The sequence below is a fragment of the Rhincodon typus genome, chromosome 3 (genome assembly GCF_021869965.1).
Source record: "Rhincodon typus isolate 14 chromosome 3, sRhiTyp1.1, whole genome shotgun sequence".
NCBI lineage: Eukaryota > Metazoa > Chordata > Chondrichthyes > Orectolobiformes > Rhincodontidae > Rhincodon > Rhincodon typus.
Genome location: NC_063334.1, coordinates 36,974,548 through 37,002,268, shown reverse-complemented (window position 1 = coordinate 37,002,268; position 27,721 = coordinate 36,974,548). Strand labels below are relative to the sequence as shown.

Sequence of the window (27,721 nt, the reverse complement as noted above, 5' to 3'; positions counted from 1 at the left end):
ATCTTTTGACTGCAGGAGGAAACCTATGAGCACATCTTTAATCCCCCTGTTGATGTGTGTCAGCTTCAAAGACTTGAAGAACGAAGGAACCAGATGGCTTTAGAGATATTAATTGTTACAGATGGACATGTCACTTGACTCTTTCTGTCTGCTGAGCACCCATGGCCTATTCTCTAAAAAGGTCTGCACAGACTGTTTGATTGCACCTTCCTTGTGCTTTCCTTTGTCCAAGGCCCACCATTTAATTTTCCTCCCATTGTCAACCTTGCACCCTCATTAGAGAGATCTCAGCTTTAAAACCTTAGACTACAGTCATAGAGTATAGCCAGGTGTTGCTACACCCCAGCCTTGCATTATTAGTCTCCACAACAGCCTTTTTTTCCCACTGCCACCCAGGCTATGGTCCAATTTTTCTACACCTATGGTCTTCTCTTAACACTTTACTGATGCCAGCACTGGCCATGATGCACGTTACCACATCCATAAGACATGTGAGCAGCAATTAGGCCATTAAGCCCATCGAGTCTGCTCTGCCATTCAATCATGACTGATAAGTTTCTCAACTCCATTCTCCCGCTTTCTCCCCATAATCTTTGATCCCCTTGACAATCAAGAGCCTATCTATCTCTGTCTTAAATATACTCAATGAACTGGCTTTCACAGCCTTTTGAGGCAGTGAATCCCATAGATTCACCACTCTCTGGCTGAAGAAGTTTCTCCTTATCTCCATTCTAAAAGGTCTTCCATTTACTCTAAGGCTGTGCCCTTGGGTCTTAGTCTCTTCTACCAATGGAAACATCTTCCCAACATCCACCCTGTCCAGGCCATTCAGTATTCTGTAATTTTCAATTAGATCGCCCCTCATCCTTCTAAACTCCATCAAGTATAGACCTAGAGTCCTCAAACATTCCTCGTATGTTAAGCTTTTCATTCCTGGCACATCCTAAGACATCGAAAGGAATTTATTTAAATGCAATATGTTTTTTCCTCTTTTGTTTCTGTCTGCAAACTTACCCAAGTTATTGATGCTATGTCCTGACTTGTACTCTCTCTCTCATGTTAATTATGAATCTTCTCCTTCACCATCACACAGAGAGAGTGGGAGATGTTTCTTACCTGCAGCCACCTTGATGTCTGGATGCACAGCCTTCAGGTTTATGCAAACTGCAACTTAAGAAACCAATCTAAAGGCTGGTGCTGGACAGTCTTTCCATCAACTCAAGATTCCTGGTGTCAGCCTGTTTCATAAGTTTCATAAAATATCAAAATCAATACTCTGAAAAGTAACCTGTTGTTAAAGTTTACACTCCACAATTCAACTTGACCTTCAAGTTGAAAATAAAACCTCCTTTCTTTTGCTATACAGCAGTGTCGAAGTTCCATTTCCCAGTTTATAGTTCAAAAGGAAAAATATATGATTCTTACAAATAGTAAAAGAGAAAAAAAACTGTAGGGGATTGGTTTAACTCAGTTGGCTGGACAACTAGTTTGTGATAAAGAGAAGAATTCTCCTTTTCAACCTCTCCCTCTGCCTGAGGCATGGTGACCCTCCAGTTAAAACGCCAACAGTTGCCTGTCTCTCTAAAGAGGAGCAACCCTATGGTCTGGTAAGACTATGGCAACTTTACCTTTACTCTAATTATAATGGTCATATTCAATTTTACTTAAACTGTTTTAACTTCTGTTGTGTTTTATAGGATCCTCAGCTTCTAGACATCAATTCTGACAGAGAAAAAGTGAAAAGCACTCTGGCAGACATGCAGATGGTGATGGATGAATTACAGAAACGAGCATTTCAGTATAAATCTTACCAGAAGAACTTCAAGGTAATTGATTTTAGTTGTTTCCCAACAATTTCCAGGCAGATTTTTGACAACTTTCATTACCAATGATATGAAATTATTGCTATGAGTGACATGCGGCACTCTGTCTATTTCCACTGGCTTTTTAAAACATAGAAAATAGAGCATTTGGCTCTTCAAGCCTGTTCTGCCATTCAATATGATGATGACTAATTATCCAACTCAGTACCATTTTCTTGTTTTCTCCCTGTACTCTTTGATCTCTTTATCTGTATAAACCGAATCTAACTCTTCCTTGAAAACATTTAATGTTTTGGCCTCAAATGCTTTCTGTGGCAGAGAATTCCACAGACTCACCACTCTGTTGGTGAAAAAATTTCAGGTCTAAACCTCTCAGTTCTAAATGACCTACCCTGCATCCTTAGACCATGACCCCTAGTTCTGGGCTGTCTGGTTATCAGGAATATTCTTCCTGCATTTACACTGTCGAATCATGTTGGATTTTATAGGCTTTTATGAGATCTCCCTCCCTCCACAATTCTCCTAAACTCCAGTAAATACAGTCCAATCCCTCCTTCATGCATCAGTACTGCCATCGGAAGAATAAGTGTTGTAATTTGGCATATGCATAAGGACCCTTACCAACTTTTACTAATGCACCATAGACAGCATACTATCCAGATGCATAACAGCCTGGTACAGCAACTGCTGTGCTCAGTACTGTAAGAAACTACACCCCAGACCATGACAGAAGCCAACCTTGCACCCATGGACTCCAGTTAAACTTCTCATTGCTGCAAAACAGCAACCAACATCATCAAGGACCCCTCCCACCACAGTAATGCTCTCCTACAATCTTTTCCGTCAGGCAGAAGATACTGAAGCTTGAATACGTGCACAAACAGCTTTTTCCCAGCCTGATTAAACTGATGAATGGACTCTGTAACTTCAAATATGTTGATCTTGTTAGTGTTGATCTTGCTTTGTGCACCTCCTGTGCAGTGTAATCTGTATGCCTCACTCTGACTATGCACCTATGATCTGTATGTCCTTGCTTACTATGTTCTGCCTGTACTGCTCGCAAACAAAGTTTTTCACTGTACTTAGGTATATGTGACTACAATAAATCAAATCAAATCTTTGATGCACTCCATCCATGGCCAGAACACCCTTTCTCAGATAAAGAGACCAAAATTGAACACAAAATTCCAGGCATGGTCACACCAAGGCCCTGCACAATTGAATCAAGTTACCTTTGCTCCTGTTCTTGAATTCTCTTGTGATGAAGGTCAATGTACCATTTACCTTAACGGCCTGCTGCACCTGCATGCTTACTTTCAGTGACTGGTGTACAAGGACATCCAAGTCTCACTGCACCTCTTTCCCAATCTATCACATTAAGAACTCAATCTGTCTTCCTGCTTTTGCTCCCAAAAGTTAGAGAAAAGCCGCTAGAAAACCAATGAAGTTTAATAGATTTTTAAAAAAGACTTCTTTCAATTAATTGAATGAAAAAAAAGATTATTTCATCTGGCTATAGAGTCAATGGGGGCAAAACATAAAAATTTAGAAGATAGAAGTACAAGTAGGCCATTCAGCCCTTTGAACCTGCTTCACCGTTCAACATGATAATGGCTGATCATTCAACGCAGTAGCCTGTTCCTGTTTTATCCCCACATCCTTTGATCGCTTTAGCCCAAAGGATTATGTCTAACTTCTTCTTGAAAACGTTCAATGTTTTGTCCTCAACTGTTTTCTGTGTCAGAGAATTCCCCAGGCACACCACTTTCTGGATGAAGAAATCTCTCCTCAGCGCAGTGTTAAATGGCTGATACCATATCCTTAAACTATGACCCCTTGTTCTGGACTCTCCATTCAACAGGAGCATCCTTCTTGTGCTATCCTGTCTTGTCCTTGGAGGAATAATCATCCCAAAGTATAACTAATAAAGATGAGCAGATAGCCTGTGATAATATTTTTCATAGACAATTGTTGAACAATAAGGTGCAAATATTTTCAATCAGTCTGACCAAATACATTATGATACTTCTCAGAAATAGTTGAGATTTGAACCCAGGCCTTCTGAGATACTACCATTGCACCACAAGACCACCTTCTTGTGTTTACATTAGGTGCAATTCCAAAAACCTGAGTGAGGGCCTGCTGATTAGGGAACTAGTTTTTGTTAACTACCTAATTAACTAATTGTACAGCTGTCACTCACTGAGACTGAAAGAAAATACAACTTAATGTTATATTTCATTTATGTGCTAAATGCAACACCTGACTATATTTTACAGAGACATTAGGCTTTGTGGAATGGGAAGCAGTTGAGAAAACATTGCATCTTTTAATAGAGAATTAGCTAAATGTTAGAAGCATTTGCAATGAAGGAAATAGAAAGATTGTCTTGTTTTGGATTGATTAAGTGAGCCAATATAAACATGATGAGCCATAGAACATTTCCACCCCATCCCCCTTCTGAACTGTGAATTTAATATGGTTATTCATTATATGGGTTTTTTTTTAATTGATTATTCCGGTATCAAATTAAAACAATGAAAAATATGGATCTAGTAAAGAAATGAACTGTTACCTTATGAAGACGGAAATGAGCAACATGTATCATGTTGAAAACCATTAATGCTCCAATTTCTAACCCTCAAATTGCAATTAGCAAATGAGTTATTTCCACTGAGTTGTAGAATGTGTATGTTTTTTGTACCTAGGTTGAGATATCTAAATTTGATTTGCTGGAAGAAGTGCATGCTGATGTGAAACTAAAGCAACTTCTTTGGAATTCCCTTAATGACTGGGACCTCCGTGTAGATGAATGGCTTCAGGTAGTTTTGTTACTTTTAGTCAATATGCCTAATTTAAAGTGATGATTATTAAAATGCATCATCAGGAACAAATTTGTTACCTACTTCCTGCTCATCCAATGTGAATTTTCTTCAAGAGCTTTTGTTAACTGTTTTATTACATCGAATAAACCTTTTCAGATTTTGGTGAAATGCACTATTATATAAATGGAAATCAGTTGTGTATTTGATCATGTTTGTAGAAACCCACTTAGGAACTTAGGCAGAAAGTTTTCTGAGGATTCACCATTTGGAGGCAGAGTCTGTCAACTAAATATGGTGGAAAGAATTAAAGGAGACTTACATTGATGCTATGCTTTTCATTAACACTGGATGTCTCAAATTATTTTCCAGCCAATAAAGTACTCTTTGAACTGTGATCACTGTTGTGACATAGAAAACACCGCAATAAATTTAGCTGTGGCGAGATTCCATGTATAGAAATATGAATAATGACCAGACAATTTTTCTTTGTTTTGATGTTGATGAGGATTAAGTATTGGCCAAGGATCCAATTTGAAATAGGAACTCAATTTAGCGTTTCATTTCATAGAATCATAGATCATAGAATCCCTACAGTGTGGAAACAGGTCCTTCGGCCCAACAAGTCCACACCGAACCTCAGAGCATCCCATCCAGACCCATCCCCCTGTAACCCACCTAATCTACACATCCCTGAACACTATGGGCAATTTAGCATGGCCAATCCACTTATCCTGCACATCTTTGGACTATGGGAGGAAACTGGAGCACCTGGAGGAAACCCACGCAGAACAGGGAGAACGTGCAAGCAGACAGTTGCCCAAGGGTGGAATTGAACCCAGGTTGCTGGCGCTGTGAGGCAGCAGTGCTAGCCACTGAGCCACCATGCTGTCCCAAGATTATACCTCCAATCTTCTTCACTAACAGCTATCAAGCCAAAAAGTAGCTTTGCCTATGACACAATAACTAATGTAATGAGTTTAAGTTCTGATGTGATGTATATAGACCATACATCCCAATGACTGATGGACCGTATCAACAATACATCCTGTTGACCTTTTACAGCAGGCAGTAGGCCGCTCCTATTCATTGAAATGTCTATTCAAGGCTCACATATACATCTTTGATATGTTATTCATTTAAAAGTAGCTGTTGCTGAGTTCAATAATTTGATTATAACTTGAAATACCTCAATATGGTACAAGTTATGTAGAATTTTTTGTCTACCTGGTGTAGTTTTCGAACGAAGCTTAATTTTTAGTAGGGAGGCTTACAACCAGTAGTCTGAATTTTAATGATAATGGTCTGATAATCAATCACTCATGAGGATTGACTAACTTTGTGAGTTGTTATCTAAAACTGTAAAACATATTATAATTTACAAAGTGCCTTTAAAGCAATCAACTGAGTCCTGTGTGCAGCTTGCAAACCTATGGCAGACTGACTGGCAGGCAGAGCCATAACATTGTATATGTACAATATGTGGTGTCCTTGAAGGTGAAGCCTCTTAAAGGCAAAGTGCATGTACATCACACCATGGCACAGCTTTACTTGTCACCTCGCCATCCATTAAGAAGGAACTGGTGAATTATAAAGTTCTAAATATTGAACAGGAGACAAAGTAGAATAATTTTGAAATAGCAACTTCGCACATTATGTTAATGTTTGTCAAGATAAGCACTTATGCAAAGTTGTTGAGAAGCTAATGTGTGATGTCTCTAGTGATTTGCTACAGAAAGTAAAATAATATTTAAACTCTTCTTTTTCATTTCCAACCCCTCACAGCTTAAATTTGAAACCATTGATGCAGAAGAATTAGCAAGTGAAGTTGCAAAGTACAGCAAATTTGTGAATCAACTGGAAAAAGGTCTACCCTCAAATACTGTAGCAGCTACACTTAAAGATAATGTAGAGCAGATGAGACAAAAGGTATTCTGAGTTATTTCCCCAAAGCTGGTAGAATGTTGGATGATAATTTGTGTATTGTAGCACTTTGTGTTTCTTTCAGAAATGTGATCTTGGTATTAATTTTCATTTGCTGTACAACTTTCTTTCAAGTAGGTTAGAATCATATTAGGTATTGCTGCTGTCTCCCTCACTCCTGCTGAAAAGGCTGTTGGCTACTTCATGCCTACACACAGGATGTAAATGCTGGTGGAGATGGGCCCACATATTGTTGCTGTTTCTACCATCCCCCCATCAGGAGAAAGGTAGCAATAGCTGCTGAATTACTGTTAGTAATATCTCAAAACTCTGTCAAAGAAGGAAGAAGGCCTCAGGGTGACTTCTATTTCCTATGTAACAGCTGAAAAGAAGCCGAGGCCAAAAAAAAAGATAATTTTTCTCTGCTGTTTTACCTCCTTTAGCTGGCCAAACACCTCTTTGATTAGTGAACTGAAGCCCTGTCTCCTCTTCTGCAGCTTTTGGTTCCTACTTGGTTCTTTGAATCTGGCTCAAAGCTCATTGTACACTCAAAATGACCCAAAAATATTGATAGGTTTTATGACAGCTAAATTCCCAGCGGCTTGTGGAAATCCTGCTACAGAATAATGACCCCGCCCTTTTTTTGCTTTTTCATGTGTGGTGATGGGTTTCCACACCCTGCAATCATATGTGATAACTTTTATTTTAGTGTGTTGCCAATAAAGTTAGGTACTGTAAATGATGCAACCCACATGAGCTGGCCTTTGTTTTTATTTCTGTAGGCAATTTTTTTTCTGCTCTTTCAAAGAACAAAACAGTGTTAGAGAGAAATGTTTTATGCATTATAATTGTGGAAGTATTTGCAGGCAGGTGGTGGCATAGTGGTAATGTTATTGGATTAATGATCCAAAAGCCCAGGCTATGTTCTGGGACATGGGTTCAAATTCCATAAATTTAAATTTTGTAAAATTTGGAATTAGAAGTTAGCCTGATGGTGACCATGTTATCGTTATCATTATCAATTGTTGTAAAACCCACCTGATTCACTAATGTCCTTTAGAGAAGGAAATCTGCCATCCTTACCCAGTCTGGCTACATGTAACTCTGGATCAAGAGCAATGTCATTGTCTCTTAATTGGAACGGGCAATAAATCTTGACCTTACCAATGATACCCATATTGCATGAGCAAATCTCCAAACAATATTGAAAACAATTAGTTGCCAAGTCAAAAATGGTGAAGAAGATAATTAGTCAATCAGACAGAAAAACAATTGCTTCCAGAGCAATGAATACTGATTGATCTTGTTTACTATCTACGCTTGGACTTTTAAAAAAAAATCTGTGCCTTTGTAATTTTTATTGTTTATTTCCAGCTTTTTTTCAGTCTTCCCCTGTTAAGTTTATTTCCATATTTCAATGCTTTTTGTGTGTGAAATCGTGTCTCATAAATTTGATTTTTTTTGAGGACATAACCAAAAAGATTGATCAGGGCAGCCATGGACTTTAGGAAAGCTTTTGGCAAGGTTCCACATGGTAGATTAATTGATAAATTTAGATCACATGGGATTCAGGGAGAGCTTGCTAATTGAATACAAAATTGGCCTGACAGTAGGAGACAGAGGGTAGTAATGGAGGGTTGTATTTCAGAGTCGGGGCCTGTGACCAGCAGGAATTTGTGCTGGGCACACTTTTGTCTGTTATTTATTTAAACAATTTGGATGAGAATTGAGGAGGCATTGTTTGTAAGTTTGTGTATGACACTAAAATCGGTGTTATAGTTGGTAGTGAAGAAGGTTATCTAAGATTACAAAGGGATCTTGATCAATTGGGTCACTGAGGAGTGGTAGATGGAATTTCATTTTGATAAATGGGAGATATTGCATTTTGGTAAAACAAACAAGGACAGAATTTATACAGCTAATTGTAGGACCCTGGGTACTGTTGTAGAACAGAGAGACCTAGGGGTTCAGGGATAGAGTTCTTTGAAAGTTGCATCATAGGTAGACAGGATGATTAACAAGGTGTTTAGCATGCTTGCCTTCATTGGTTAGATCTTTGAGTATTGGAGATGGAATGTTATTTGAAGTTGTACAGGATGTTGGTGAGACCATTTTTGGGCTACCATGTACAGTTCTGGTTGCCCTGTTATAGGAAGGATATTATTAAATTGGAGAGGGTTTAGAAAAGATTTGCCAGGTTGTTGTCGGGAATGAAGGGCTTGAGTTATAAGGATGTGCTGGATAGGCTGGGACACTTTCACTGGAGTATAGGAGGTTGAGGGGTAACCTCATAGAGATTTATAAAATTATGAGGGGCATAGATAGGGTGAATAGCAAAGGTCTTTTCCCTAGAGTGAATTCAAAACAAGGGAGCATATCTTTAATGCGAGAGGAGAAAGATTTGAAAGGGACTGACGGGTGACTTTTTCACACAGGATGGTTCGTGTGTGGAATGAACTGGTGGATGCAGCTATGATTACAACATTTAAATGAAATTTAGATAGGTAGATGAATAGGAAAGGTTTATAAGGGTATGGGCCAAATGCAGGCAAGTGGAGTTAGTTCATTTTGAGAAACTTGGTTGGCGTGGGTGAGTTAGACCGAAGGGTCTGTTGTTTTCCAGTCTGATGGAACCTTTCCAGAATCCAGTAGGTATTGGTAAACTAAAATCAGCATATCTATTACATCATTAGCCACCTATTTTAAACCTAGGAAGCACTCCATTTGGACCGAGGGACTTGTCAGCCTGCAGCTCCGTCAGTTTCCTCAGTACTGCTTCCCTAGTGATTTGTAATTTGATCCAAGTTCCTGTCTCTCATCACCTGATTTACAGTATTAGAATTTTTTTTACAGTGAAGACAGAAGAAAATTATTTGTTCATTCATCTACTATTTACTTATTATCCATCATTAACTTCCCATTCTTTCTCTTTAAAGTACTGATGCTCATTTTTAAAAATAACTGTAGAAACTCATGCTATCTGTTTTTACATTTCCAGCTAGCTTTCTCTCATACTGTTTCTTTCTCCTAGTTAATCTTTTAGTCATTATCTGGTGATCTTTATATTCTGTCCAAACATCAGACCTGCTACACATCTTTGTGCAATTATGCTTTTTCCTTAAGTTTCAATGCTTTTCTTAACTTTTTTGGTTGACTATGGGTCCTCTCCTTAGAACTTTTCTTTGTAGTGGGAATATATTTTTTGAGTGTAGTGAAATATCTCTTTAAATGTCTGCCTTTGCTTCTTGATTGATGTGTCTCATGGCCTACAATCCCAATTCACTTCAGCTAACTCAGCTTTTGTATGAATCTAAGATTCACTCTTTTTCCTTTCAAGTTGAATATGAAATTCAATCATCTGCTTGCTGCTACCTAGAGATGCCTATACTCTGAGATCATTAATCCTGTCACATTATACAATACCAAGATTAATATTACCATGGTCTCTATTTAGCTCCGGAACAATCTGGTCTAAGAAATTATCTCAGAAGCATTTTGTCAACTCCTCATGCAGGCTACCATTGCCAATCTGATTATATGTAGGTTTAAATTACCCATGATTATTGACATCCCTTTATTGCAAGCACCCAATGCTTCTACTTGTATACTTTATCCTAAATTGTGGTTATTGTTGGGGTGGGGTGGGGTGCTGTAGACCACTCCCATTAGTGACTTCTTTCCCATACTATTCCTGATTTCCACCCAAACCCGAACCTCACTAGCTGAACCAAGCTCATCTGTAACAATCGCACATGTGGAAAAATATCACATTCTGCAATGTGAAATTTTTTTTTTCAGTGTCAACGAGTTGCTTCTTCTGTAATTATAACTCTAGTCTTTCACAGGAATTCAGTTGCACCCTACTCAACAAGGAGTAACTATTTCGAGGCTTTTTAAAGACAGAATAACAGTGTGAAAAGAGGAATTTCACCTGAATTCAAGTGATTTTGAGTATTTTTATTTGTGAGGACTTAAACACCACACAAAGTATAGTAGCAGGGAATCACGGAGCAATTTTTGGATTTCTGCATCCAAATGCTCATATACAAATCCCAAAAATTGCTGTCACTTTTTCGGAGTAATTATGTCAAATGCTGATAGTTTCACCATCAGTGCAGCCTCACAATCTGAGCCAATCCATCTGACGGGAAATTAGGAGAAATGTCATGACTCAGTGATTGGAATGTAAAACTTGCTACCAAACAGAATAGTTAGGATTGTACAGCAATAATGAACTTGAGGGAGGCTAGATATGTCAATGAGGGAGAAATAAATAAGGCTATAATGATAAGGTAAAATTAAATTGGATGAGAGTAGTCTGATTACGGGGCTAAAACAACTGCACAAACCAGTTGAACTAAACAGCCTGTTATTTTTGTTTAAGCTCTGTCTTAAAAACATCTTCAACATTTTAATTTCCCATCCTGTTGCAGCTTCCTGTAATCACTGATTTGAGGAATCCCTTCCTAAAGCACAGACACTGGGAATTAATAGAACATTGCATTGGTGCTAGATTGATTGATGTTGTCGAACCTGTAACTTTGGCTCGACTAATAGAACTTAATGCATTTGATCATGTTGAGGAAATTCAGAATGTGTCAGGCCAGGCCTCTGGAGAAGCTGCCTTGGAGACAATTTTGAAAAAGGTGAGAGATTTGTCTATTCAAATGCCTTGCAGTTATTGACAGATGTCATTTCATTCGCTCATTGCATTATAAGTAGCAATCTGGCCAAACTTCATTTCTTATTTAAATAATGGCACATCTTTACTATCAGAAATTAGATTTGCATACACGTTTTCAATTAAGTACTCACCAAAATATCAGTCTAATAAAGGATATTGGTTTCATCAATGCTGACCTCGATCTAATGCTGGATGGAGAGGAGGGAGATCCTTTTCCTAGAGGATCACAGGAGGATACCAATTTATCATGCAGCAGGGCACCTCCCTATCAATGCCATCTACCTCTGCTTCAATTCTTCCCCCTGTCTTACCACCTGCTCTGCCCTTGATATGCTGTCTGCCCCCAGGGTTTCACTGTTCTTGAAACTGGCACTTATTTGAAGAACTGTGTTAATGCAGAAGACAGAGGAAAATCATAATGGTCTGGACCCTTGGAGGTACCATGTGAGAAGGCATGAGGCTATGCATTTTGGTAGGAAGAATAGAGCTGTCGACTATTTTCGAAATCTAAACATGAAAGGACTTTATAAGATTCCTACTTCAGGATTCTCTTGAGGTTAACCTGCAGGTTTAGCTGGCAGTTAGGAAGCCAAATGCAATGTTAGCATTCATTTTGAGAAAGCTAGAATACATAAGCAGGGATGTACTGCTGAGGTTGTATATGGGCTCTGGTCAGACTGCATTTGGGAATGTCGTGAATTGTGTTGGGCGCGGTATGTAAGGAAAAGATAGCTGCCCTTGGAGGGGATCCAGAGAGGGTTCATAAGAATGCTTAAGGGAATGAAGGGTTTGTCATATGAAGAGCAGTTGAGTACTCTGGGTTTGTATTTGGTGGAATTTAGGAGGATGAAGCGGATCTGATTGCAGAATACTGAGAGGCCTGGATAGAATGGAGATGGAGAGACTAGTACCTAAGGGCACAGCTTCAGAGTGAAGGGATGGCCCTTTAGAATTGAGATGAGGAGGAATTTCTTCAGTCAGTGGGTTGAAAAGCTGTGGAACTCACTGCCACAGAAGGCTGTGGACACCAAGTCATTGAATGTATTTAAAACAGAGATAAATAAGGCCTTGATCAGTGAGAGGATCAAGGGTTGTGGGGAGGCAGCAGGAGAATAAGGTTGAGAAGCATATCAGCCATGATTGAATGGTGGAGCAGACTCGAAGCGCTGAATGGTCTAATTCTGCTCCTGTATCTTGTAGTCTTATAAGATGATGTTGGATGGCACTATTCATCCAGTTCAGGCACTGGAATCACATCTTCAAAGACCCCTCCACCCTAACATCAACGAATACCACTCACACTTGGACGTTGAACAGTTTTTCCACCGCCTCCGCCTCCACGCTTACTTCTTTAACTGTGAGCCTAACCGTCCCTCTACCGACCCCTTCCTCCTGGACACCACCTCAAGGCCTCCTACCCTCCCTCGACCTCATCATCTCCAACTGCCACCGAGACATTAATCGCCTCAACCTCTCCACCCCTCTCACCCACTCCAACCTCTCCCTCACAGAATGTGCAGCCCTCTGCTCCAACCTCAACCTCACCATAAAACCCACGGACAAGGGAGGCGCAGTTGTAATATGGCGCACTGACCTCTACATTGCCGAGGCCAGACGCCAGCTCTCTGACACCTCCTCCTACTGCCCTCTTGATCATGACCCCACCCCTGAGCACCAAACCATCATCTCCCAAACCATCCACAACCTCGTCACTTCAAGTGACCTCCCACCCACAGCCTCCAACCGCATCGTTTCTATCTCCTTCCCAAAATCCACAAACCTGACTGCCCTGGTCGACCCATTGTCTCCGCCTGCTCCTGCCCCACCGAACATATCACCACCTATCTCAACTCCATTTTCTCCTCCTTGGTCCAGGAACTGCCCACCTATGTCCGTGACACCACCCACGCCCTCCACCTCCTCCAAAACTTCTGATTCCCTCGTCCCCAATACCTCATCTTTACCATGGACGTCCAGTCCCTATACACTTGCATTCCCCATGCAGATGGCAGAAAGGCCCTCCACTTCTTCCTGTCCTGCAGGCCTGACCAGTCCCCCTCCACTGAAACCACTATCCTCTTAGCTGAACTCGTCCTCGCCCTTAACAACTTCTCCTTCAATTCCTCCCATTTCCTACAGACAAAGGGGGTGGCCATGGGTATCCACATGGGCCCAAGCTATGCCTGCCTCTTTGTAGGATACGTGGAACAATCCCTCTTCCGAAGCTACACTGGCCCTATCCTCTACCTCTTCCTCCGTTACATTGATGACTGTATTGACGCCGCCTCATGCTCCCACGAGGAGCTCAAACAGTTCATCCACTTCACTAACACCTTCCACCCCAACCTTAATTTCACCTGGACCATCTCCGATACCTCTCTCTCCTTCCTGGACCTCTCTGTTTCCATCTCTGGCAACCACCAAGAAACCGATATCCATTTCAAGCCTACCGACTCCCACAGCTACCTAGAATACACCTCCTCTCATCCTGCAAAAATGCCATCCCCTATTCCCAATTCCTTTGCCTCCACCACATCTGCTCCCAAGATGAGGCATTCCACTCCCGGACATCCCGGATGTCCTCGTTTTTCAAGGACCGCAACTTCCCCTCCACAGTGGTCGAAAACGCCCCAACCGTGTCTCTCGCATTTCCCGCAACTCATCCCTCACACCCCCTCCCCGCAACAACAACCAAAACAGAATCCCCCTCGTCCTCACGTACCACCCCACCAACCTCCGGATCCAACGCATCATCCCCTGGCACTTCTGCCATCTGCAATCTGACCCCACTACCAAAGACATCTTTCCCTCCCCACCCTTATCTGCTTTCCGGAGGGACCACTCTCTCTGTGACTCCCTTGTCTGCTCCACACTCCCCACCAGCCCCACCACCCCTGGCACTTCTCCCTGCAACCGCAGGAAGTGCTACACCTGCCCGTACACTTCCCCCCTCACCCCCATCCCAGGCCCCAAGAAGACTTTCCACATCCAGCAGATGTTCACCTGCACATCTGCTAATGTGGTATACTGTATCCGCTGTTCCTGATGTAGAGGGGGCCACATCGGGGAAACCAAGCGGAGGCTTGGAGACCACTTTGTGGAACACCTATGTTCGGTTCGCGAGAAATGACTGCACCTCCCAGTCATGAACAATTTCAACCGCCCCTCCCACTCCTTGGTCGACATGTCCATCCTGGGCCTCCTCCAGTGCCACAACGATGCCACCCGAAGGTTGCAGGAACAGCAACTCATATTCCGCTTGGGAACCCTGCAGCCCAATGGTATCAATGTGGGTTTCACAAGCTTCAAAATTTCCCTTCCCCCGACCGCATCCCAAAACCAGCCCAGCTCGTCCCTGCCTCCCTAACCTGTCCGTCCTTCCTGGACTGACCTATCCCCACCCTAACTCCCCACCTACACTCACCTTTTACTGGCTCCATCCCTGCCTCTTTGACCTGTCTGTCTCCTCTCCACCTATCTGCTCCTTTATCCATCTTCCATCCACCTCCCACTCTCTCTCTATTTATTTCAGAATCCCCTTCCCATCCCCCATTTCTGAAGAAGGGTCCAGACCCGAAACATCAGCTTTCCTGCTCCTCTGATGCTGCTTGGACTGCTGTATTCATCCAGGTCTACACCTTGTTGTCTCTGATGGTTTTATATTGTCATATTCACAAATAAAATGGGCTAGGGTCTCTCTGTCTTTTCTCCTATCCTGATTGGATTATGAACTTCCATTGGATTAGTCCAGTTTATGAACAAAGTACAGCAATGGCTTCCCATTGCCTTCTGCAAGACCAGGAGACTCTCTACTCCTGCCCCTGCCAACAAGCCTGGTGAAAGGATTTACAGGCTGACAACCAACCTATTTGTACCTTCCACACGAATATACCTCCCACAGCCAACATATCTTGGTGTGGGACTCCAACTTTGCACTTCTGGCCCAGAGATAGGAGTGCTGCTGCTGTGCCTCAAGGCCGTCTTGTCCAAGGCAATCTTACAATGTATCTAGGATGATCTTGAATAGCTTTGACCTTTTTGAAAAGTCGCTTCACAATATTTTCTAACCTGTGTTAGTTGTCGACCAGTATCGGTTGTAATCTATGATACATTCTCAGCGATTATTAGATCTATGCCTTCAGAAATGTGTTTGCAAAAGGCAGGATTTTTTTAAAATGAGAGTAATGTAAGCATTTATGCCAGAACATAATTGATAGTTGCTAATCATCAAAGGTGAAATGGTGAAGAAAAGCTTTTTACGAGTTGATTACTGTTTCAAAGTGTGAACACTCTTGCTTGATATGGTGTTTAATATGGAATTTTGAATGTTTAAATTATAGGTGGAAGATGGATGGAAAATTACTGAGTTTGTTGTGCTTCCTCATCGTGATGCTAAAGATGTTTTCATTCTTGGTGGTACTGATGAAATTCAGGTAAGTATAGTCATCTGATAAACCATATCAATAAACCTATTTACTTACAGCTAAATCAGAAGTGTTTACTCTTTGCATGCATTCCTCTGCCACCTCTTTGTACCAGCAAGGGAGAGGTTCTTGGTGGGCTTTTCTTTGCTTCCTGATGAATGGAGGATCTCCCTTCTGTCTCCTGCCAGCGCTAATGTGTTGAAAGCATGGTCAGTGAACCTTGGCAATCTCTTAGTGGAGTAACATCTCTTTTCAAATGCTTCCTTCCCTCTGCTGTCTGACGACATTCCTGGGCAGATGCAAAAGATCTCAACATTTATGTGAAGCACAACAGAAGAGTTCTTGTGGTGCTCTGCTAGATGTTGATACAACATATTATCTGGTGTAACTAGGTGATTTATGGCTGCTTAGGTTATCTGCACTCTCTCTTCAGCATACTTGACTGAATTGTTTTGTGTTGGTGGCCATGTCTTCAGCTGCCTAGGCCCTAAATTCTGGAAATCCCAACACTGTAAATAAGTCTTAGTTATGAAAAAGCCACAAGGATGGTTTGTCCTGTATAAAGCTGTGGGAGCCACAGTTTGTCTCCTGTAGTGCTGGTCGCAGAAGGGAAGAAGACAGACTGATGATTTTTTTTCTTTCTTTCATGGACTAAAGATAGATCTGATGCACAGCATCATGACCTCCATCACCAGTAGGGAGGAAGGATGATCACAAATGCAATCCAGCTGTGATGGAAGTTGAACCCTGTGCTGTTGGCATTAATCTGCTCCACACCAGCCCTCTGCTCAAATAAAGCAACCAGGGTCCTTAGGAGACTGTGTTATTATGGTATCTTGTTGCTTGGAGCTATGGATAACAACAGTAGAGGCTCCATTTTGTTTTCATTACTGACTGAAGAATAAATAGATGCAAATCTGAGATACAGTGCTGCTACTGGTAAGGGGATGTATTATAACGCACAGGTATGAAATCTATAAATTCCATTATTGGAATTTTTAAGAGAAAGTTACAAAACAGGCTGAAATACTTTCTAGCTAGGAATTTCATGTCAATGTAAGTTTTCTCAGAACAGTAGATTTGTACATTGACATTTGTTTCTAGCAACAATCAAGTTCCAGAAGCTGGGCATCAAGAAGTTGTACAAGTCTGTAGTAATTTAAGAAAAAAAACTTTGTTACAGGCATTGCTGGATGATAGCATTATCAATGTATCAACCATAGCCTCCTCACGTTATGTTGGACCTATTAAAAATCGTGTTGATGAGTGGCAAAGGCTTCTCTCACTATTCAATGAAACCTTGGTAAGTGTTTTACTTTGCTCACTGATCAGACTAATAAGTTCCAGTTTGAGAGTTAATTATTTTGTTTTGTTCTGGGATTTCAGATTAAGTATTCAAATACATTGAAAGGGTGTGTCTGTGTTTGCATTTGTGTGTGTGTGTGTGCGCGTGTGTCTCCAAGAGTGCATTTCTGAATTGTCATGTGTGTAATATGTGTTTATAACAATATATTGTACAAAGCTTATTTTTGCATTTTTAACATTCTTTCAAGGGATGTGATCTCAGTGGCAAGGCCAGCATTTTTGATTAGACTGATGGACTGACTTGAGCTACGTATTATCTAGGCAAATAGATAGTATTCCATCTCACTCCTCATGCATATCTTGTACCAGTGGATAGACTTTGAGTACTTGGAAATTCAATTACTCACCGTGCAATTCCCAATTTCCACAACCCAAGTTCATATCTTATTTTTGGGATGGTGCTATTCCCTGGCATGTCCTTCTGCACTCTACATTGAAATAGGATTGGCCTCTTGATGGTAATGGTGGAGTAGCAATGCCAGTCCATGAGGTTACAGATTACGATTGAATAAAGTGCTGCTTTTGATCATCCACGTGCCTCACTGCCAAATTTTGATTTGCAAGTTCAGTTCAAATTCTATTCCATTTAGCACAATGGCAGTGACATACAATGTGATGCAATGTATTGTCAGTGTCAAAACTGGATTTTGTCTCCACAAGCACTGTGTGGCAGTCTGACATACCAATACTTCATGGATAGATACAGGCATGCAGCTAGATTGGTGATGATTGGTGATGTAGACTTTTTGCTCTTGTTTCCTTCTTGAACTGCTGCAGATCCAAGCTAAGCAGTACTTTAGAACTTGGCCAGCTCAATCAGTAGTGGTGCTGTTGAACAGTCTTGGTGATGTACCTCAAAGTCCCCCATACACAGTACATTCTGTGTCCTTGCACCCCCGTGCTGCTTCTAATTGGTGTTCAACATTGAGGAATATTGATTCAATTGTGATACATGATAATCAGCAACAGGTTTCCCACTCCATGTTTGACCCTGATGCCACGTGATTTAATAGAGTTTAAATTCCATATTCTCTCTGTCTCCTGAAAGAATGCCACTGTGCCACCTATTGTGCTGTGTCTGTCCTGGTGGAACAGTATGTACACAGGAATGGTGATGTCTGTAACATTGTCCATAACATATGAATCCATGTGCATTACTATCAGGCTATTGCCTAACTAGTCTGTGGATAGTTCACCCAAATTTGGCCTGAACCCCGAGACGTTGGAAAAAAGAGAAAAAAATTGCTGGAGAAACTCAACAGGCCTGGTAGCTTCTGTGTCAAGAAAGCTTTCTGTCCACAGATGCTGCCAGACCGGGTCAGTTTCTCCAGCAACTTCTATTTTTGTTTCAGATTTTTAGCATTAGCCGTTCTTTGCTTTATTTTAGTAGTTAGAAAGGAGGACTTTTCAGGGTCAACAGAACTGTTTGCCATTGTCATTTCTAGGCCATAAGTCGATGCAGGATAATCTGTCCAGTTTCATTCGCTTTCTTAGGAGTTCCATATAATTGAGTGACTTGCAAGGGCATTCAGAGAGCATTAAGAGTCATTGCTTTGGATCTGGACACACATGTTGGTTCAAGAAAATAAAAAAGGCAGATTTCCTTCCTGAAAGGAAATTAATGAACTGTGTAGGTGTTGTTTTACAATCGTCAACAATGGGTCATAGTCAGCATAAGACTTGCTCTTAATTCTAGCATTATTAAATTAGTTAAAGTTTTAACATGTACTGTGGTGGGATCCAAACACTTGTCCTTAGAGCATGAGCTGAACCTAGCTGCCACCTAAACTATGTCATCTTCTGCTTAATAACACAGCCTCAAATTCAGCATGCAGTGTTGTCCTCTATTTTTGTGCTGTAACTGAAAAAAAAAGTTTAAAAAGCATTCTGGAATCTGAACTGTGCAAGAATCACAAATTAAATCATATTCTAAATTGACTCACTTTGAGGAAGATGGTGCACCTGACTTCATCTGAGTTATTATAATATGTCATTTTTTTGAATCTTATTTGTAAGGCCCACTCAGAAATACTGAATTTCCTCCGTTAATCTTGTAGTTCACATTGGTATTGAACTGGTTACCCATCCCACTGTGATGATCAGAAATTTCAAACTCAAAAGTCATCCAGAAGACAAACAAAAATATTGCACGTGTTGAAAAGAAGATAAATTGCTGGGATTACTTGGGTCATTGACCTGTGATGTTAACTCTCTTTTTCTCTCTTCGTAGATGCTGCCTGACTTGCTGACTGTTTTCAGCCTTTACTATTTCTATTTCTAGCTTATCCAAAAGATCTTATTTTACTGACTTGAGACAACCAATCCATTTTAAGAGGCATTTTGATAGCATCTAAAAGGCCTATTATTACTCCTTCTTCCAACTATGCACCAGAAAATAAACTAAATTGTCCAATATTGTTCCTATACAAAGTGCTCCACCACAATGTATCCTTTCACAGGAGGGGGAATCACTGACTAGACCAGATTTGCTGCCTGTCCCTAACTGGCCTTGAACTGAGTGGCTTGCTTGGCAATTAGAGAGTCATTTATACTGCCATACATCTGGTGTCATCAAATAGACCAGATAATCTTCAATAAAGGACATTTACAAGCCAATTTTTTAATGATAATCAATGATTGTTTTATGATCACTACCATTACTGAGACTAGCTATTATGCCAGCTGCTGTTTGGAATTTAAATCCATGTTCACAGGGTGTCAATCTGAGCTTGTGCATTAGTAGCATGATGACATTTCCACTATGGCACCATTTTCCCTGTGTTGGTAAGATAGTTCTATCAATGTGTTGGTGAATTGCCAATGAATATTGCTCTGGCATTAACAACAAGTTTCTTGTCCAGTAAGTTATCATTAACTACTGATGCAAAGTTCAAATCTGTCACATTGCATTGGCATTTGAGATGAAATCCTCGAGTACTTCAAGTTAAAAGCCCCCTGTTAAAAGAGAATACAGCAAAACAGAACCATTCCACCTGGCTTAGATGTTTCATACACTAAACTTCATTTAAAACTGCCAGCCAGAATCTCTGGCAGATGACACTAAGAATTTACTTAGTGAAGTAGGAATGACTGAAAGATTTAATAATCTTCCTTTTTCTCCTATCATAGGAGCAATGGATGATGTGTCAGCGAAACTGGTTGTACTTGGAGAGTATTTTCTGTGCCCCAGATATTCAACGCCAGCTGCCTGCAGAGGCAAGGATGTTCACTCAAGTGGATAAATCCTGGAAGGAAATCATGCGAAAAGTAAATCGCCTACCCAATGCTCTGAGAGCAGCTACCCAACCTGGTATATGAAATATGTGAATATTAATTGTTTTCTTGCCCCTCCAGTCAGTTGTATGAAATAAACGCATTTCTATTGAGCAAGCTCTTACATTTTGGCGGCTGACTTAATCATTCATTCTGGTTGAAATATTAGTACAGCCTACCCCAGATTGATTTGCTGTTTTGCTGTGTTCTAAGATATATATTATCATGGGTAACAGTGTATTCATTGGAATTCACAATCAAGTTCAGGATGCACAATCTTCAAAAAAAAATACTGGAACTTCTCAACAAGTCAGGCAGCTCATGTAGAGAGAGGAATATAGTAAACATTTGAAGTTGATGATCTTTCCTTTAATAGTACAAACTGAAAGTGCCAGAGAAATCCAACAGGTCTGGCAGCATTTATGGAGTCAGAATAGAGTCAACATTTTGACCAAACAAAAAAGAACTGCAGATGCTAGAAAACAGAAACAATCAGAAATTGCTGGAAAAGTGCAGCAAGTCTGGCAGCATCTGTAGAGAGAAAACAGAGTTAATGTTTTGGGTCCAATGACCCTTTTTCAGAGCTGATTGAAGCTAGGAAAAGGTTGGTATATACTTTAGGGAAGGACCGGGGTGGGGCAAGGAGTAAACGATATGTGGAGATGGAGCCCAGAGAAAGTGAGAAACAGTCAGGCAGACAAAGGAAATGGGCACATGTCAGCCTGGGAAAATGAATAGCAACCCATGTGATGATAAAGTCTGTTGTGTGAGATTGGGCTAAAGACACAGGAGAACGTGCTCAGACCTTAAAGTTATTGAACTCAATATTGAGTCTGGTATCATTTTTCCTTGGAACTGACTCCACAGCACTTTGGTTTTATTTTGTTTGCTACTGCCCTGACTAGTTGAGTGTTTACAGCATTTTGCTTTATATTTTGCTCTAATTTCCAGTATTGGCAATGTTGTTTTGCAGTCTTAGTTTTAGCATTGCTTTTGTTTTGAAATAAGTTAGCAAAACTACAACACTTTTTTTCTAACAGATAATAATTATAATAGTTAATCTGACAAACTATGAAAACTATTGATTGTAAGATTCTAATCTATTTATCTATGTGTTTAAGGATGTAAACTATTGGTTTGTAGATTATCTAAAATTCTGAGCTGTAACAATAATATTCTTAGTCCTGTTGTGCTTTAATGGCTACTGAGGTAAGTAAAGCAGCGACTTTATTTTCCTGTGAAATTTTAAAGAGAAATTTTCCCGTGGCTTGATCTTGCAATGAGGTTCCAAGAGAGAACAAAAGCATATAATGTTGCATCACACTGTGATGTTGAACACTGTCTCATTAGAAAATCACAGTCAGATTATCATATTACATCTCACCTTTGAGTCTCTGACTTCAATTTATTTTGTAGAGGATTAACTGCCATTGCAGTTTGACTAGTCTACCAGCATGTATTCTCAGCTCCTTTTTGCAGGAGGTTAGGAACTTTAGTCATCTGAGAGGTCTTGAACTTTTGCTGAACAGGAGAATTGACAGATAACTTTGGATTGGCAGTCTAACCATCACCTGGATGATGATTAAATAAACACAGTCACACAGATCTGTACAAATGACCACTTCAGCAGGGTAGAAGGTTGCTTCTGTATGGGAGGGGAGGCAGACCTGTTCTGTCACACTATACTATTTCCAGTTTGAGTCAGGTGGGACATTAGCTGTTGTGTCTGTTGCATATTTCTCCATAATTAGTTGATCTTAAATCTGAACCAACTGTCTAGGCTGGAGGTCTGGCGGATTATATGCTTTGTGACATTTATCATAGCCTGACTGGAATAAAACTCATCCTGTTACTGTTAATGAAAGAAAGGCTTGATGGAGGGCTGTCTAGTTTGAAAGCAGCCATGTTATCAGCATCTGTGGGTGAGTCAAGGACAATAGAGAGAGAAGTCAATGTTGATGAAATGAAGGATCCAGGGTCACAAGAAACAGGGTGAGAAGATTATGGTGAGCATGAATAATAGATGGTTGAAGGATGCTTTAGTGTGGCATTTGCGAAGTTCAGTCATTCCCTGTGGTCAGTAGAAAACAGAGATGCATATATTTTAGCCAGCCTTCTTCCTACAGCAAACTTTGTGGAGCACCAATGACCGATACCCAGGCCTCAAGTTTTTTCTACTGTTTGAAGAATACTTTTCAACAAAATTCCTGGTTTCACTAGCATGACCTTGGGAAATGTGTCCTGGAATATTCCATTTTCATTCAGGAAGTGGGGTAATGTTAGGTAGGAATGGAGTTTAAAGGGTGTCAGGTCTACAACCCTGGAAAGACACACCATCAGTGGCTACTGGGTATGAAGGCTCTGGAAAAGGCTGTCTTCACTGATCTGGTGTCACTTGGCATCTTTGAAAGAACGAAGAAAACATAAAACAGCCTTTGCCCCTCACGCTACCTTCCGACACACACACTCCTTTGTCTTATCCATTCAAACCAATGCCACCTCATACCCCTACACTTTCCCATGGCTTTTTATAGGCCCTCTGTCAACATAGTACTAATTCACATCCAAGATCCCATGCCAATACCCTTCACCCTTACATTCTTCATACCACTTGGCCCAATATCTATTGTGAGCAGACCTCAGGCCCCATGGTGAGATTAAACTAAGTTCTTAAATGTCTGTTGATTAGTTTACAATAAAAATAAAATCCATGGATAAAAAAACCCAATCGCTATGTTAACTTCCTTCAAATGATTCACCCTTATAGAAGTAAGCATTTGTATTCATAGATCCTCTTCAGACGCTGATAACAGCATTTTTTAAACAAATAAAGAACAGGAAATGTAAATGTTTTGACAGCTTGACATTTTATTGTTTCATAGAAAAAAGTTGTCAATTTTTAATGGAAGCATGAAGTAACATTTGGAAAGAGTAGGTTGGGGAATTAGACTGAAATGTTAGAGACAACCTAAATGTTTGGGCTGGAGATAGTTCTCTCCACAAATGCTGCCAGACTCGCTGAGTTTCTGTAGAATTCTGTGTTTTTGGAAAAGTAATTGTGATGGTAAAACTGCAAAAACATACAAGAATGCCACAACAATATTCACTGGCACGTTACACAAAACTTTTGTTGTAGGGATAGGTATAGAAATAGCTTTCAGAACTCTACACTTCCCCTCAGTACACTGCTGTCTTCTCCCTGTGTGTAACACTGCTGAATCTACGCTTAATATACAGCAACATAGAGCAGAAATGGTCTCTCTGCAGAGACTGCTTGACTTGTTCAGTAAGTCTGTTTGTTTCTGCTCTTTCATTCAATGTTTGTTTTATTGTGTGTAATTAATTTCTAATTTCTATTTTATGTTTTAGGTTTGTTGGACATTTTCTTGAATAACAATGCATTATTAGATCAAATTTTGAAATGTCTGGAGGCTTATCTTGAATCTAAGCGGGTGATCTTCCCCAGGTTTGTGTTATTAGTGTACTGGTTTATTTTGTTCTACATTACTGATGAAAGCAGAAGAGGTTGTTTAATTTTTGAATCAAATAAAGCTAATTTGCTTTTCAAAATTTTTTCCACAATTCAACGATCTGTCATGACAACTTAATGCAGAGACATAAACCATTCCCAAGATGGTGTCAATGCTGCTTGATAAGCAGTCCTGAGAGAGTGCATGGGAGAACCATTTTTTTTAAACTCCGCACGTTTCGTCCCATCCCTGCTGAGAGTTGCTAGTTTGTACCAGGTCATGTTTGTTTCCTCTATCAACTTGGAACGTCACCTCCTCGGTTTAAATAGGTTTTCTCCTTGGTATAGCTGTGTTGTCAGTTCTGTAATGCTTTCTCCTCTTCCTTCATGAAGAAAGCCGACACTGTATGTTTAAAGACTCATGCCTGGCCTCTTCCTTCTCGTTTACATGCTGTTCATTGATAGTGTTATTTGGAGACATTGGATTAATTTTCAGTTTGTCTATTACTACTGTTTTGCTAATAGAAGCAACAGGAAGTTGCTCTCCCAATATTTCCACTACAGCATGCAAAAACCTCAGCCCTGCTGGAACTCCTATTAAATGCTCTTGCACGCAATGTCTCTTCTCTGAGATAACAAGAACTGCAGATGCTGGAGTCAGAGATAATGAAGTGTGGAACTGGAGGAACACAGCAGGCCAGGCAGCATCAGAGGAGCAGGAAAGCTGATGTTTCGGGTTGAGACCCTTGTTCAGAAATGGGGAGGGGGAGGGGTGCTCAGAAATAAATAGAGAGAAGGGGTGGGGCTGGGGAAGGTAGATGGGATGGTGATAGGTGAGTGCAGGTAGGCAGTGGTGGGGATTGGTTAGTGAGGTCGGAGGGGCGTCATTGTGACACTGGAGGAGCAGCACCTCATATTTTGCCTCAGGAGCCGACAGCCCAATCACCTAAACGTGGATTCAGTTTCAAAATCTCCCTGCCACGGCCCCATCCCATGACCAACCCTCCCTCTTATCCCCGCCTACTTGACCTGACACAACCTGTCCATCTTCTCTCCCACCTATCCACCCCTCCCACCTCACTGACTAATCCTCACCACTGCCTACCTGCACTCACCTATCACCATCCCACCTACCTTACCTTGTCCCACCCCTCCTCTCTCCATTTATTTATGAGCTCCCCTCCCCCTCCCCATTTTTGAAGAATGGTCCCAACCCGAAACGTCAGCTTTCCTGCTCCTCTGATGCTGCCTGGCTTGCTGTGTTCATCCAGCTCCACGCTTTGATGTCACTTCTCTGGCTCTGTCTTTTTCTCTAATATTAGTTTTGTTTTCAGCCCAATTATTTTCCTTCCACTTCAAAAATTATGTAAGGTTACACATACAGTATTCCAAATCCAGGGGTCTGCAAACTATAATTATCTGAAAACTGGTCAGTTTTAAAATTCAACTAAATTGATGATGACTTGTTGGTTTGCAGGTATTCTACACAGCAGGCAGTGCACACACCTTCTGAGGTAAACGTTCAACCACAATAGCAGTATTGGCATCAGAACAGGCTATTGGGTGTTTGCACCTCAGGCAGGCATTACTTTCTTTGCGACTTCCAATGTTTTACGCTCTGCCCTCCCCATGAATGCATTCACCAAGGATGATGCAAAGCTTAAGTAACAGTCTTTAATAGGACCTCTGCCAATCTTTACCAGAAAAGCTAAAAAGCTTTGTTTGAATGCAAAACTAGGATGTGAAGGAGTGGATTAAAAGTGTGGGCTGCTGGTTGGTACTAGTTGCCTCATTTTTGATTTTGGGAGGTTTTGAAGGCAAATTTGTCCCGCAGCTCATGTATTTTGAACCCTGAAACAAGTTTCGGTAAGTCTCAATTAAAAACTGTTCCTTTTGAGGTGAACTTTCCTCCCGTTCGGCAGTGGTCTGATTCTTTGTCAAAGTGGTGACCATTCTAAAAGTTTTATGAAATATGTGTTTGATACTAATTATTTGATAAATTAATGTCTGGGCCCATCTATCTGAAGGTTCTACTTTTTATCCAATGATGAGCTGTTGGAGATCCTGGCACAGACACGTAACCCACAGGCTGTCCAGCCACATCTGCGGAAGTGCTTTGATGCAATTGCAAGACTGGAATTTGCACTAGCTTCTCAGACTGAAGAGAAAACGGCTGAGGGAGAACCCGAGAAGGTGTACACCAATGATATCTTGGCAATGCTCTCCCCTGAAGGAGAAAAGGTGAAGATGCTTTTGTTAGAGTAGCTGGCACTCTGTAGTTCATTTTAGAATTTCCTTAGGTTGTCCTTTGACAGGTTCATCAATGTACATTAAAGCCTTTTGTATGACATTATGCTACAATGTGGTAGATTCAAGCTTATCTGCTCGATTCACCATATATAGCCTCTTTGTCTCCTTTCAAACTACTAAAAAGTAAAGCCAAGATAGTTCCTTTGGCTGCTCGCTTATTAAGGAGAGATGACTGGTGGTTGTTTAACCTGAGGGTCACCACGCCTCAGGTGAGGGGAGAGGTTGAGAAGCTGGGACCTTCATGGTCACCTCAGCTGATATGGAAATCAAACCTGTGCTGCTGGTGTCACTCTGCATCACAAACCATCTATCCAAACTAACCAACCCCCTTGCAAGTACTGACATAGCAATGAACAGAGGTAATTTGCTTTTTGATAGTGAAGTAGGAAATTTGGATGCGTGCAGAACATTAATACCTTGTCTTAAACAGCTAGATTGAAAATAGATTTCTTTCAGGAGAACTCCAAATGTCATGAAAATATTTCAACCTGGAAAAGTGAGAAAATGCTAATCCTTTACAAAGCTCTGATCTGAAATAAATAAAGCCAATTAAACAGAATGGTGTTTTTAAATGAGTGATGCCATAATAAATCAATTGGCTTTAACTAAGTTCTTACTGAGAATTTACTAAGGATAAAGGGCCTGGCCTGACTTTTTTTTATTATTATTATCACTGCTTAGTTAAATAACCATTTTGTTTCTGCATTACAGGTTAGTTTGGGAAAGGGACTTAAGGCAAGAGGAAATGTAGAAGATTGGCTTGGAAAAGTCGAGGAAGCTATGTTCTCATCTCTTCGACGTTTATGCAAAGTTGCAATTGGTGATTATCAAACTCAGTCAAGAGTCCAGTGGGTAGTGTCTGGACATCCTTCTCAGGTATTTTGAAGCTTGTTAAAATTTCTTTCAAGTGCCAACCTAATAGAAGTCCTTTCCAACAAAATTTGTCTGACATCACCCTCTAGGAGCTGCCACTCAGGTGATCCCTTACTCCAGATCTATTGCAGCTCATAGATGTCTAATGACTTACCATATGCAGACATTGCATGTATTTTAGACAGTAGCACATGAGCAATGTTGATATCTGATCTGGTAGCTGCAGGTGTCAAATTAATTAAATGTTTCTTCCTTATCAGTATCTCCTTCATGTTGATCTTCAATCACTTGTGTCACCGCCTGGTCCAGTCTTGGGTATCTGAAAGTAAAATGGCACAAAGGCAGGTTTGCAGTGAGGGAAAGGGAAGAACAATGTGCATTGTAACAGCATCTTACAGAATACGCAATGAGGATCACGTGGGATTTGAGGAATTGGATTAGATTACGCTGTCATCCTTGATGGTTGCTGCCTCAGTGATGATTTTCAGTGTTGGTGACTACCTTCTCCTCGACAGGGGTTACTTGCTGCTGCCTATTATGAGCCACCTTGTCCTGCAAGAGAAAAGAAGTGTATCAGTGAGTGTGGTGTGAAGCGTTTAAGAGATGTGTTTGCTTGCACAATAGTTTGCAGAATATACAAGCTGTGATATGAGTGGAAAATGTGCAGCAGTGCTGAGTACCTGGTGGTGTCATGAGACATGAGCCGTGTTTGATGGAGTTTGTTAGTAAGTGAGTGAAGGGAATGTGGTGAATGG

The 27,721-nt window shown here is 40.7% G+C and overlaps 1 protein-coding gene across 1 annotated transcript in view; it reads left to right on the top strand.

The window, feature by feature from the left end:
• Positions 1-27,721, top strand: part of dnah6 (dynein, axonemal, heavy chain 6) — a 199,709-nt gene that overhangs the window by 13,706 nt on the left and 158,282 nt on the right. Inside the window, exons 7-16 of the mRNA XM_048620328.1 lie at positions 1,698-1,826; positions 4,532-4,645; positions 6,431-6,574; positions 11,002-11,214; positions 15,593-15,685; positions 16,860-16,979; positions 20,171-20,351; positions 23,684-23,780; positions 25,811-26,024; positions 26,805-26,969. Of these exons, the coding sequence (XP_048476285.1) occupies positions 1,698-1,826; positions 4,532-4,645; positions 6,431-6,574; positions 11,002-11,214; positions 15,593-15,685; positions 16,860-16,979; positions 20,171-20,351; positions 23,684-23,780; positions 25,811-26,024; positions 26,805-26,969 (1,470 nt within the window). The remainder of the gene's footprint in view (positions 1-1,697; positions 1,827-4,531; positions 4,646-6,430; positions 6,575-11,001; positions 11,215-15,592; positions 15,686-16,859; positions 16,980-20,170; positions 20,352-23,683; positions 23,781-25,810; positions 26,025-26,804; positions 26,970-27,721) is intronic.